This window comes from Vicugna pacos, chromosome 12 (assembly GCF_048564905.1).
Source record: "Vicugna pacos chromosome 12, VicPac4, whole genome shotgun sequence".
NCBI classification, from domain to species: Eukaryota; Metazoa; Chordata; class Mammalia; order Artiodactyla; family Camelidae; genus Vicugna; species Vicugna pacos.
In genome coordinates, this window is record NC_132998.1 from 6,316,991 (window position 1) to 6,330,231 (window position 13,241).

At 46.3% G+C, this 13,241-nt stretch overlaps 1 protein-coding gene across 1 annotated transcript in view; it reads right to left on the reverse strand.

Moving 5' to 3' along the window:
- The window catches only part of LOC140700041 (uncharacterized), a 105,148-nt gene that overhangs the window by 26,020 nt on the left and 65,887 nt on the right, over positions 1–13,241 (reverse strand). Inside the window, exons 6-10 of the mRNA XM_072972580.1 lie at positions 6,100–6,228; positions 5,448–5,537; positions 3,522–3,649; positions 2,278–2,466; positions 1,573–1,713 (exon numbers count right to left, since the gene is read on the reverse strand). Of these exons, the coding sequence (XP_072828681.1) occupies positions 1,573–1,713; positions 2,278–2,466; positions 3,522–3,649; positions 5,448–5,537; positions 6,100–6,214 (663 nt within the window). The 5' untranslated portion in view covers positions 6,215–6,228. The remainder of the gene's footprint in view (positions 1–1,572; positions 1,714–2,277; positions 2,467–3,521; positions 3,650–5,447; positions 5,538–6,099; positions 6,229–13,241) is intronic.

Below are 13,241 nucleotides of genomic sequence, written 5' to 3' on the forward strand. Positions count from 1 at the left end.
AAATATCAAATCATTATGTTGTTTGCCATAACCTAATATATAGTTATATGTCTACTGTATCTCAAAAAAAACAAAATGACTGTGCAATTTGGGATAATGTGAAAATTTACCAACAATGACAACAATAATAGTAACCCTTGGCACTTCCTTTGGTGATCATTATACTAAGGGTTTAATTCACTTTATCTCACTTACAAGACAATCAACTGTAAAAAGACCTGTATCACAGATAATTTTATAGAGAATGAAACTGTGGCTTGGAGAAGTTAAGCAATTTTCCCAAGACAGCCAGTGGCAGAGCCAGGACTCAGACCCGTCTTTCAAGTAGCTAAAACTTGAAACCAGAACAAAAGCACACAGACTGATTTTCACCCTACTAGACCATGTCTTACTACCTAATCACTTCTGGTCCTGGCCACTTCAAGTCTCTGAACTTCAGTTTTCAGTTATATATAAAACTTAGAATATGAAAACCTGCGTTTCCTATCCTGCAAAGTTGTATTGAGAAAGAACAGGGTTAACGATGCTTTGAAAACTGTAATAAGATGAATAAACACAAGGAAGACAGGCAGTGGTCACAGCATAGCAGAAGCATCAGCCACAGAAGCCACAGTAACAGCATCAACACAAGTTAGCTCTGGTCTCTGCACAAGATAAAATGCAGACACTCCACTGTTCTTAGGCATCTTCCTGCTAAATAAAAACAGCTAAATGAAGCTTAAATGAAGAACAGCACATCCAGAATCAGCTCATTAAAAGTGTTGAGGGTTTGATGCATGTGTTTGTTTTGTTTTGCTACATAAAGGAAGGCTGCTATCCTTAACTCTGAGCAACTGTCTAATATCACATTTGAAAAAATGCTTCAAGCTTCATGGGGCCTGGCCTGGCCACCCTGCAGGGGCCGCGAGGTCTCCCCAGCCAGGCTGCGGGGCACTGTGCATAGGCCAGCAGGGGCCCAACATCGGCCTCCCTGTGCAGCTAGCACTCGCACCACACTGCCCCTGGTTAGATGTCCACTGCCTCTGAGCCCAGCGGCTCTGGGTAATAGAAATTCTAAAAATAAGTCTTCAAATCAATGTAAGAAAACACAAAGAACCAACAGGGAAGTAAGCAGGCACTATGAAGAAAAATAATCCCAGGAGGCTGACAGACCTCCTGAAAGGCAACTCCCCTGACGCAGGGCCAGGTGAGAGGATCCCAGCAGGGCCCCAAGACAGGAGGCCAGGAGGCAGGACCACCAGGGAGGTGACAGTGACCCCTGCTGTGGGGAAGGTCCTGGGTTCAGGACTTCCACTGGGGGCTCCAGGTCTCCTACCTCAGTCTTGGTCCCCACTGCACTGCCAAGCACAGCCCTACGTCACCACCCCCAAGCTGGGGAGGATTCTGATTGGACAGGTCAGAGAAACCATACAAAATGTGACTGTCACACAAGAGACACAGGACACTGTCAGTGTCACACAAGAAGATAGGGCTCAACAGTCATCACAGCACTTCTAAAGAAGAAATCTTAATTTCACCCTCCAACCAGGCAACAGGTTACAAAATGCTCAAATGAACAAATATCAGACTCACATATTCATCGACTGGGTCACCAACGGTGGGAGAAAATATGACCCTGTGCTGCTGAACTGGCCCATCAGCGTGATCCCAGGGTACGGAGAGGCTGTTGGTTGTCTCCCCAAAGACTCGGATTCCTTGGTCCACTTCATGGTCCTAAATAAATAAACACAATAGAGTTAGTGGCCTGTCTGTGAGCATGGTGGACATGGGGGTGGAGGGAGGGGTATAAAAAACTGTACGCAGGTCAGAGTAACTGCACCCAGGGGTTTCACCACTCTCTGGGGTGTTTCCTCCCTTGTGATAAAATCCGCATCTCCTACCTTTCTCACGTGGACCCATAAACAGTAGAAAGTGCTCCATTCAGAGCTACGGTTACATGCTGAACTTCCCTAGAAAGAGACTAGGCTGGAACCTAAATGCACAGACTGGGAGAGAAAGGGATTAACTACTCTGACTACTTCCTGTTGAATGAAACAGAGAGGCTGAGCCCTCACGTTTCAAAAGTGCCCAGTTGGTGAGAAGACTCAATGCAGGGCAAAAGGAGGGAAGAAACCTCTCCTTAACTCAGGTCCCAGATGAGAAAATGGCCAACGACACTCAACTCAGCCCAGAGGGCCTTCAGCCTGAATGTGAACATGGGAGACCTGGGCAGAAGTGGGTGCCAGGCCTCCCCTCACCTGCGCAAGGTGGAGGCAGTTCTCAGCACCCCTCCCTCACCTGCCCAGCCTTCCTCACTGAGTCACAAGGGAACTGGGTGGAAAGGATTTCACCCTTATGTGTTTGGCCCTGGCCGAGGCTGGGATTCCCTTCTCTATCCGAGTGGAGCGCAAGGATGTTCACAGAACAGGGTGTGTCTGGAATCAGCTGCTCCAAGTGCCCCATGCAGGTGTTTCCTGGCACCACAATCTGGAGGGGGAGGACATGACAAATTCTGTCTGATGACAACCCAAATGCTTACCGAGTCTCTTATTAGTCAACATAATAACATTTATAGCAAAGGGCTGAGCCCAGACACACCAGAAGCCAACCTCTCTGCTACCTCATGATATCCACCCAGGCCACAGCGTTAGATGCACTTTACCCTCGGAAATTCCCTCTCCACTAAATGTTACTTCACACTTGACCCTTAGCAACCTCAACGACCTCCCATTTAGGTTCTTGGGGAAGGTTCTCACATAACAACATTCAGGGTTTACGATAGTGACCCCAAAGCATCCCGAATGTCAGAGACACGTACACATAAGGTACACTACTCAGGGAGAGATTTTTCTATTAAAATGGAGAGCTTCTCCATGCGATGGCTAAGGGCAGTGTTGTCTGAACACACCCTGCCACACACAAGGGTGCAAATCAACACTGGAGCAGGCTCAATGGCTGTTTATCTTTGTTCACGGTCCCTGCTTCTTCTTGTAAAGTCTCGTAAATTTACTTTCCCTCACATGTTCTGATACTCTCCCTACTCAAATTAGTAATTTCTGCTCTATTATTAATCCACTTAGAAAATGGAATAGTACCAAGATAGATGGGAAATCTGTTAAGAGCCAATGAAGGCAAACTCAGGTAGGTTCCAAACAAAGATATGTGTGTTACAATGAAAGCCCGTACTGACAAGGTCTATCAATGACTTGCATTTACTATTGGGGTTTTTTAACCTACATAGCTAATTTGCATTTTCCCCAAATTCATTTTTGCTTACTAACCTTACAGTTAGTTAATACCCTTACGATTTAATTCATCAAAAGCAATCAGTTAAGCATTGTACGTGAGCATGTTTGTGGCCTGCGTTCTCACAGGCTGCCAAGCATGACACAAACATGAGACTAAGTTCATCAGGAAATGAGTGTGCATGTGACCCAGGGCCACACCAACTGACCTACTGTCCTGCACCAGCAACTGAAGCAGGAGGTGCCGTAAAATCTACAAAATTCTTCTGCCAGCTCTGAGATGACAACAGTACTTACAGGTTCTAGGGGCCTCGTGCCAGCCAGGGGAGTGCACACAGCGCGGTGCTGCGGCACCGGCCAGGGGCGGGGTCCAGAGAACAGCCCGGCTGTTTGGCATCGGACGTTTCTGGCCAGTCTTCTCACCACTGAGGAAAGAAAAGCCAACACACATTTCTTACGTCTATTTACATGTGTCGAGCTTTTATTATCACATCTCCTAAACTTCCACTCTGCAACAGGATAAAATACTGTCCTCCTTAAACTTTGAATTATCTACACACAAAAGCAGATTAAAACCCTCCAAACCCAAATTTAGCCAAACTTAGCCAACTAGGGCCTGTAGACAGAAGCTAAGTTGTTGCCAATAAAAACAAGGGAGTAAGAGTAGTAGTACTGGGTTAGCCAAAAAAGGACAAGGGACAAGGGCAAGGGCAAGAAATTGGAAAAGCAGCTTCAGCTTTCCAGCACAGGTCATGGAGACAGAGACCAGAGGATTCTACCATCTCCACCTCCAAATGAGAACTGACAACACCAAGGACGCCCATCTAACTCTGGCAGCTAGGTTAGCCGGTTTCAATCATTCATTTCTTCTCATTCAACAGACACGGAATGTCTTCTGTGATTCAAAGAAAAGGCAAACACAGGGAGAAGTCAAAGATACACTCAGTTCTCAATCAACTGCCCCAAAAGGGACTTAGAAAGACATGCAAATTAAATCCATTTATTACCTCCAAACTCCAGTTTAGCAATAACATCATTTTTCTAGACCACTAATCCTTGGCCAAAAGAAGTCATCCACCCTTGTTTTCTTTAAGCCATCAGCACCTATGTTTTTAAGCCAAAAAATATTTAGAGGTATGCACCAAAGCCTTTAAACAATACTACAAAAAATTGTAAAACCACTATAATCTGGTTTCTCAAAATGCTAATAGCAAATGAAAGCACACAGATTTTCAAAGCCAAAAAGCACTTCATCAGCAGAGACATGTGCTATCAAGTAACGTGACCAACAGATTTCAACAACTGACACTGAAAGCCAGTGACAAAACACTGCTTCACACAGATTTATCAAGCACAAAGCAAAGCTCATGAACTTTTTGTCAGTGACAGAGAATACTGGTAACTGTATACACACTTAAGAATCCTGAAGTTATCATTTCAGAAGAATGTCATACATTTTTATTTCATACACTAAAATATAACAACTGGTGGAGTTGGGTAAACTATGGGTAACTGTTACATTTTTATTCCATCATAATGAATTCCCCAAATTTTCTTTACACTTTAAACTTTACTAAAAAGCAAAATGCATCATGAAAACGCTAAATTTTTCTGCCTTCTTACTTCCATGTCCTTCCAGTGTCTGGTGTACGCCCTCCATCGCCCTCAGGATAAAGGGGAACTACCGTAATGGTGTAAGGGGCATCCGGCTGCAGATTCCTAAGAATGGCATCATTGGGATTCCTAGGGATTGGCACCTAAAGATTTTAATAAAATGTAAAGTACTTGATTTGAAAACCTTGTATGAGAAATAATACTCTGAAGAACAAAATACTCAAAATATTAACTCAAGACCAAGTCAAGAAGCAGGTTCTGTAATACTGGGAGCTAAGGATGTGCCCCATACAAACTGTGGTAAGAGCTGATGAAGACTTACCTGCACATGCCCTCGCTCCTTCTTGAAAAGTCCCTGGAATGATTCAGCTCCTCAGCCCCAGTCTCCTGAAAGCCCCCATCACCCAGGCTCTAAGGCCTGAACCAACTACCTTCCTTCACGTTCTACTGAAGGAACATGAACTGGTTCAGCCCTACGGTAAGCTGGTTAACTCTTGATCGCCACTTTGCAATCTACAGCTGAAACTAATACGCACTCTTCCCTATAGGAACTAATGACCAGTTCCTCCGGACCACCTGCTGTGGGTGCACAGAAGAGCTTGTACTGACCAGGATTTTCCTCCGCGTGGTCCCAGAGAAAGTGCAAAGTGCTGGTGGCAGGGCCATGAACTCTGCGGTTCCTCACGGTAGTCAAAGGTTCTGAAAGGCACAGAAAGCACATCACATGTGACCCTAACAACCCAGCACACATGAAGCCCAGGTTTACTGAGGGGTCCTGGGAATCCTACAGCAGGACCCCTGTAGTAGGCACTCCACAAATATCTGTTGAAGTAGTGAATAAAGGAAAAAAGGTCTGGGATCATCTGGTACATGTCTCATCCCTCCACAAGGTATTGTGGCCTCATAGCATTGTCTGTGTTATCCTAGAAAGTAATAAACACCTTTCTCTAAGACCAGAGACAGGTAACTTCAGTAAGGATATTAAAAACAATTTAGATCTTGGGGGGAGGGTATAGCTCAGGGGTAGTGTATGCTTAGTGTGCACGAAGTCCTGGGTTCAACCCCCAGTATCTCCATTAAAAACAAGTAAGTAAAACCTAATTACCCCAACCCCCAACAGAGTCAAAAAAAAAAGAGCATTATTAACATGCATTTTTAAAGATTAACAAAACTCTGTGTCACCTCAGTGTTTCCACTGGAAGATGTGATTCCATCCCCATGATGGTTACTAAAACAGCTACAGGAGTCCAGGTTCACTTACTGGTCTCGCCTCTTCCCATTATCCGACCTCCTTCCACATCAGGATGCAGGGAGGACAGGGTGATGGTGTAAGGAGCAATGGGCTTCAGCTTCTGCAGGACCACACGTTCTATCATCCGCCTATCCTGGTCTGGAGTAAAACAGGGATAAGCGTCAGCTTTGCTCTCTCCAGCTCACTCATCTAATAGAAAAAGCTCTAAGGGGGAGTTGTTTGAGAACTTTGCTAAGATCTGGAAATGCGTTCCAACATTAAAGTGTAAAATGTATCTTATGGGATCATTTTAAATGTAAACTAGGCCCCTAACATCATAAAAAGGATTTTAAGCCTTAAACTGGTGACCTTAAAAAGATATTCCAACTGGCAAGCAGCCAGCACTGCGAAATTTCATCCAAAATACGTCTCACAGATCTCTTCCCTAAAAAGGCATTAGTCCTAAGTGAGCTGCAAAGGACCTTGAAAACACAGCAAAGAACTGCATAATAGTAGAGGGCATTCAGTACTATTCTCACCTTTTTACAGATGGTTTTTACTTGCTTTAGAAGCACACTAAAATGATTCAGCAAAACATTTAAAGCTTTTTGGTTTCCCCCTCCAAAACTGCTCCTAAACCAGCATTAGCTGTGCAGACTACGTGATGGGACCCCCTGCCAGGCCACACTCAGGCAGGGCATCCCAGTCCTCTCCCTGATTCCAGCCTGCTGCAATGAAGCATCTTCAATATCCTTCGGTTACGGAGTTTGAAGGGGTTTTTTGTTTTGTTTTGTTTAATTCACTGCTTAAGGCTACCTTGCTATCCTGTTGAAAGAAAATTCGGATGCTTTGTTAACTGTCTACTGAATTCAGATGTTTATGCCATATTAATTAAAATCACGTGAAAATGATACGCTGCCCGCAGTGGGTGCACATGCGGAGGGCTGGATGCACTAGCATAGTCCAGATGTTTTCCACTGAGCACTGTGCACTCAAGCAGTCTGGGTTTCAGAGAAAACCTCAGTGGATCACTGGACTCATCCTCATGACGAGCAAGCTGAGCTACAGCAGCTAATTTGGACAAGTTTTGTAAATTTGGGAGTTTGAGATTTGCAAATGTTAAAAACATTAAAAAAACAAATTTTTCTGTCTAGCACAGGGAACTATATTCAATATCTTGTAGTAATCTTTATCGGAAAAGAGTATGAAAATAAACATATGTATATATATGTATGGCTGAGACATTATGCTGTACACCAGAAATTGACACACTGTAACGGACTATACTTCAATGTAAAAAATAACACTGGAAAAAATTCGTGTGTGAGGTTATGAGAGCAAAGCATCAACATTTTTGTTACTTAACGATCTGAGAGCATCCATTTAGTAGAAGCAGCCTCACGAGGAAGCAGAAGGGTGTGTGCCTACTTCTCCCACTCAACTCTCCAAAATCATTCCAGCACCAGGGAGTTGTCCCTTTATTTCTTGGAACAGCATTACAATGCAAATACGCCAAAGAGTAATACATCTTAAGGGATTATCAGCTAACATGCTACATGGGGTAAGTTTATGAGATGCCTTCCAATTATGATAAACAGCTGAGAGACAGTAAAAGCGACTCAGAGCAGCAGATGGAGGGTATCACCAGCAACAGAAATGCTAAGCGTTGCCTAAATCTGGCCTGACACAGACAAAAGTTCTGTTTCTGTCAAAATATCAATCTATCAAATGTGTCTTCTTTTATATAAAAGCCAGTTGATCACTGTTGGTATTTAGTTTATCACTGATAACCTATAGGGCAGATTCTCAATCCAAGTGTATCACACTACCTAAGTCTAGTTCTGGAAACCACAACAGGGCAACTCACAAGTCACACTGGGGGCAGGAGAGGCGCTTACTCAGCTAAGCCCACTTACTGCGCAGTACAGAGACCTGTAACCACTGCCAGCATCCACCCCTGCTAACACCTCCAACATGGTAACAGGTATGACCCATTTGCTGGAGCTCAGCAAGTCGGATGATTAAAGTGAATACTCACCTCTCTCTCAGGCTAGCTGAGGAAATATGACAGCCTCCAAAACATCAACAAAATGCTAGCCCTCATCAAAGAGGTATTTGGAATAAATCAGAAAGCATCACCCTGTCTGTGTAAAATCATGGTGCAATTCTAGTCACACGTCTCATACAGGCAAAGCTGGAGACGGTTCAAAGACAGACAAGTAAAGCAAGCAAGGTAAAGTGGACAAGGGCTCTGTTAAAATAGAGAAGGCTGGGAAGATACAGACGAAGAGCTTCCAAAAGTGGTATCAACATGACAAAGAGAAGACCTGGGAGCCAAGGAAATGTGTTACCCAATCTGACAACAAAACACTGGCCTCCAGGTTTTCCCTAGGTTTTCCCTATTCTGGCTTCCTGAGAAAACACTGAATACTCTGCAAAGCACACCCTAAACCTAGAACAAAGGGAACTGTGAAGGAAGAACACTGGCTGAGAGGCAGCACCCGAGAACACCATGCACATGCCACAGTCGCAGCCCGAGTGGTCCCCGGCGACACCACTGCACTTCAGGACCACGGACCCTGGTCTCACTCACCTGCCTACGTGGCATCTGTCTTAAAAGAACAAGACACGCTGTAGGACGACCTGAGACCTGGTGCCTCTCGCCCTCCCCTCATCTGTACTCCAGTGTTCTCCTGGGGCAAGGCCAGGTACAGGTTGTCTCCTGGGGCCACAGAACAAGACTGGGTAGGTCTGCCTGGCCCAGCACCACCCCCACCCAGGGTGGAAGAGAGCAGCCCGTGGACGCTCGACCTGGCAGAGCAAGGCCGGGACGGAGTGCGGAGAGGCTCCCGCAGGACCTGCCATGGGGCTCCGACCTTCCCTCAGGATGGAGGCTGGTCCACCTTCTTCTGGTGGATTCTATGGTGCTAGCATTAGCCAGAGTTTCTAGGAGCCATGAGCAGAGAATCTGACGGACAGACATATGAATCCATCAGACAACAACCCTGTGATTGATGGATCACAGGGGGGACTCACAACACTGGGTTCAGTGGGTCCTCAGAAGGTGCTTCTCTGTCCTATTTACTTTACATCTTTGAAATCTTTACCAGATGGATGATGCATAAAGGTTCCTTTACGACATTAAATTACACAAGTGTTACATGCCCTAGGCAATTTATAAACCCAGAACAGCCGCGTACTAGACACTGTTGGTAAATAACCAAACAGCCACCCCTTGCTGATTTCTAAGAGGAGTGGGCTTGGCCCCCAGGGCTAGGCCTCCTCCACGTGGCCTCAGGGCACCAGGCACAGCTCAGCCCAAAGGTGCCTTAAGATTAATCTAAATCCCAACGATGGTCCCATCCTTCCTGCTACACCTGGTCCGGCACGAAGGGGCAGGAGGGAAGTGCTTCTGAGGAATTTCCAGGTGAGGTATCTTCACTCCAAAAATGAAACCAGGAAGGCTTCCCAGAAACAGCCCATCACAACCCCCTTCTGCTTCTTGCCTGCCTCCCTTGAGGCCAGCATGCACGGGACAGAGGCCAAGGGAGCTGGAGCAGAAGAGCCCACGTGGCCCCCAGCTCGCCCACTCTGGGCTGGATCAGGGGGACAGTGGCAAAGCCACAAGGCAGGAAGAGCCTGGTTACAGAACAACCACTCTGGGGACCAAGAAAACCTCTACTGACTTGACCTGAGCTGAGAACAACCTGTGCTCTGTTTCTGCACACGCGCTCCAGAGGATCTTTGCTATGGCAGCTTGGGGACCTCAGCGAGGGACAAGTAAGTCCCCCTGTTCCGCCATCTGTCACACCTGAGAGTGAATGGCCTCGAATGGTGATGGCCCTCTGCAATGCGGGGGTCAAGCCACCACAGACAAAGCCACAGAGCAGGAAGGCGAGGAGAACCGGGGTTCTCGCACATTCTGCCCCAGCCTCACCAGGAGCTAACAGTCCTGCTGAGGCCACTTTGGACTCTCTCTGACCTGAGGCCAAATAGAAAAAAAGGAAAAAGAAACCACAACCACCTCCAGGCTCCGCATCCTCAGATAAGGAGTGTTAGTATTTGATTCTGTCCCCTCGCTCAGCAAGCACTGCATGCGGCACCCCGCCTGGACCCAGACACAGCACACTGCCGAGAGGGGCCCTGGGGGCCACGGCTACAATCCAGCTGGGCCAGACCCCACACAGGACTGACCCTCCTCCTGGTTTGGCCCCTTTTTTGAGGGGCTGGCCTCGTGGGGCTGGTGCTGCAAACAAGCCAGTGCACATACCATGCTCCGCAGCGCACGTGGCACTATGAGCTCAAGAAAAGCCAGTTACACCAGCAGACATGGGGACCACACACCCACATGTGAGTGTGTAAAGCCTGTGATTCACTAGCCAGCAACCAGGAGGTTGGGAGGTAGGGGAGTGATAGAGCCCACTCACTGAAGAAGTGCCACGTGGGGAGTGACCCTCGATATCCCGGGAGCACACACTGGCAAGACCGGTGCGAAGGCCCTGGTGAGAACTCAGGGAACAGCCCAGAGCGAGCCCCCGGGGGGCCTGGGTAGTGCAGACTGCTGTAGAAGAGGCCCCCCTGCCCCAGCAAGGTGCAGATACCACTGGGTAAACAGCCCCTCCCTCCCTGGCCCTGGGGGGTCCTTCCTGTCTGCCCTCTGCTCAGCAGCTTCAGGGAAAGGGGACCACACTGTGTGTATCGTGTTTTACAGCCTGCTTCCTCCACTTAAAATAATAGGAACACCTTTCTGTAGCATTATAAGTACTGAACTTTTGTCTTTGTAATGGATGTGTGTTTTTTCACAAACTGCTGTATCATAATGAATTTGTAATGGATGGGTATCTTTTTTCAAAGTGCTGTATCATAATGAATTTATCCAATCTCCACTTACTGCTAGTTTCCAATATTTTACTATGAAACAAAGCTGGAGTGAACATCTGTTCAGCTAGTTTCCTGTAAATTCATGATTATTTCCTTAGGATGTATTCCCAGAAGTGAAATTGCTGGGACTAGTTATATGCAAAACATTTTTTTTTAAACTAAGTGCCTGCCTTGACTCTTAATAAAATATCACTAGAGAAACAAGAAAATGGATGAACTGAAGACTCAGAGGTGCTGTCTGGTTGCTTTAAAGAGCTGCAGAACCCCTGCTGCCCTGGGTACCGGTTTCCCTTCCAGACTGGCCACCCCACCCCACTCTCAGAGGCTGTGCAGTGATGACCCCACATCCTTCAGATTTACTTTCTAAACTTCCCTCAAAGTCAGGTACCATTCTTGGCTCCAAAGAAATGCCATGTTCCTCACAGTGGCACTTACTCCTGAGAGAGGGGTGGGGTCCTGACTTCCTGAGCCCACTAGGACCCACCTCCAAGCAGACAGTGGGCCCACCACAGCCAGATCCTAAAAGTGGGCCAGGCTGGCTCTCCAGAGAAGTCACCGTGCAGCTGTCCTGGAAGGCTGGATGGCACAGGCCACAGAAGCTGTACTAATCGGACTGGTGAGCTCAACTCCTTGGAGACCCTCCAAGAAAGACAGAGCCTTCAAGAACACACACAGTCCACCCCAGCATGGGAAACTGTCAGTGCCGAATCTGGAGACGTGTTCCCTGAGAGTCACCCAACTGATGCCCCTCGTGGGAAGTGTGGGAACAGCCAGAAATGCCTCCCCTCCCCGACAGGGGGCTGAGAGTGAGGGACCCCTCGAAGGGCTGCCTATCACAGGTGAGGCCAGCGCACAGACCACGCAGAAAAAAGAAGAGCTGACTTTGCATGTGGACTCCCACTGCCTTTCCCAGGAGAGCAACACCAACTCAAACCTGTTGTTTATAGCTGGTGTTAAGCCCTGGAAGGGACTCATGCAGTAAACGTAACTGCCCTTCTAACAGCAGGTGCAGGAGTTAAAGAGGAGTCTGCAGCCCTGCACTCTCACCATCCACCCCGAGGCCCACAGCTTAGCGCCCAGAAACCAGAGCGTCTGTCATGAATAAACATGAAATCACCCAGAACAGGCTTTGTGATCAAAGACAACAGCACCTACTTGAAAAGTTGGCGATTAGCTGGGAAGATGGTTATTGAGTAAAAATGACTTACACATAAACCTGTAGTTGATCAGAATGATTCTTAACCACAGAGAATGCTTTGCCTGCTAACTTCATATTTGGTGGCCCGTAATTCTTTTATAACCGACATGTGGCAATGCTTGAAATGTGACTTCAATCTGGCCAAAATGATGAGTCAAGTTATTTTTACTGTGTCCAGTGAATGACCATGGCATATCCATTCCAAGGGTCAATAAATAACATGTTTGATTAATTTCTCTTTAAAAATCTATGATCAACGTGTATATCATTCAACTCCTTGAGTAACTAAGAAACCATGAAATTTTTCCTCAAATATAAAAGCATTACAGCATTTCTTCAACTTCATCAGGCACATGATGGGAGATACTCTGTTAAAACCACAGATAACAAATCCTCTAAGTCTTTAAAATATTAGAATTTAGTTTCAGAATTGGTTGGATTGTGGATGTTCAGAATCCAATGTGACTCAAATTTGGCAAAGTGCTTTTTTCCTTTTAACATTTAATGTGAAATTTCCACCAACTTCAAAAATGAAGTAGACAAAAATAAGAGAAGCAACAGATTGCGACAGGAAGACATTTACATCGCTGGGGAGAAATCATGCAAAGTAATCTGAACTGCATAAAAATAAACACTTTGTTATTAATTCATTTACAACTCAGGAAACCTAAAGCTCACAAAAACATTGCTAAATAAACCCATGTTTATTTCTGTCTCCAGCAGCACCACTTAGGACAGCTATACTGTAAGTGCAAAGCTCTCTGGAAGGAAAGGGAGAAAATGATGAACAGCATTGAAAGCTGACTTAGACGTCATATTTCAGAAAGCATCTTTGTGGTGTGAAACCTCCAATATGTCATCACTTTGTATTATCTGATAAAGAATTCACTGTGCTCTTGAAGCTAACCCTGATCCCTGGGGTAATTCATTCAACACTTAGCGACTTCTCAACCAAGAACAGAAGAAATTAGTGAGGGGAGGCCACAAGGGGGCAGGAGGGGCCCACAGACACAAAGCAGCCTCCCTTGACAGGTGCTCAGGGAGAATAAAGGCAGGCCCCCACCTGTGGAACTCCTGACCTGGGACAGACTCG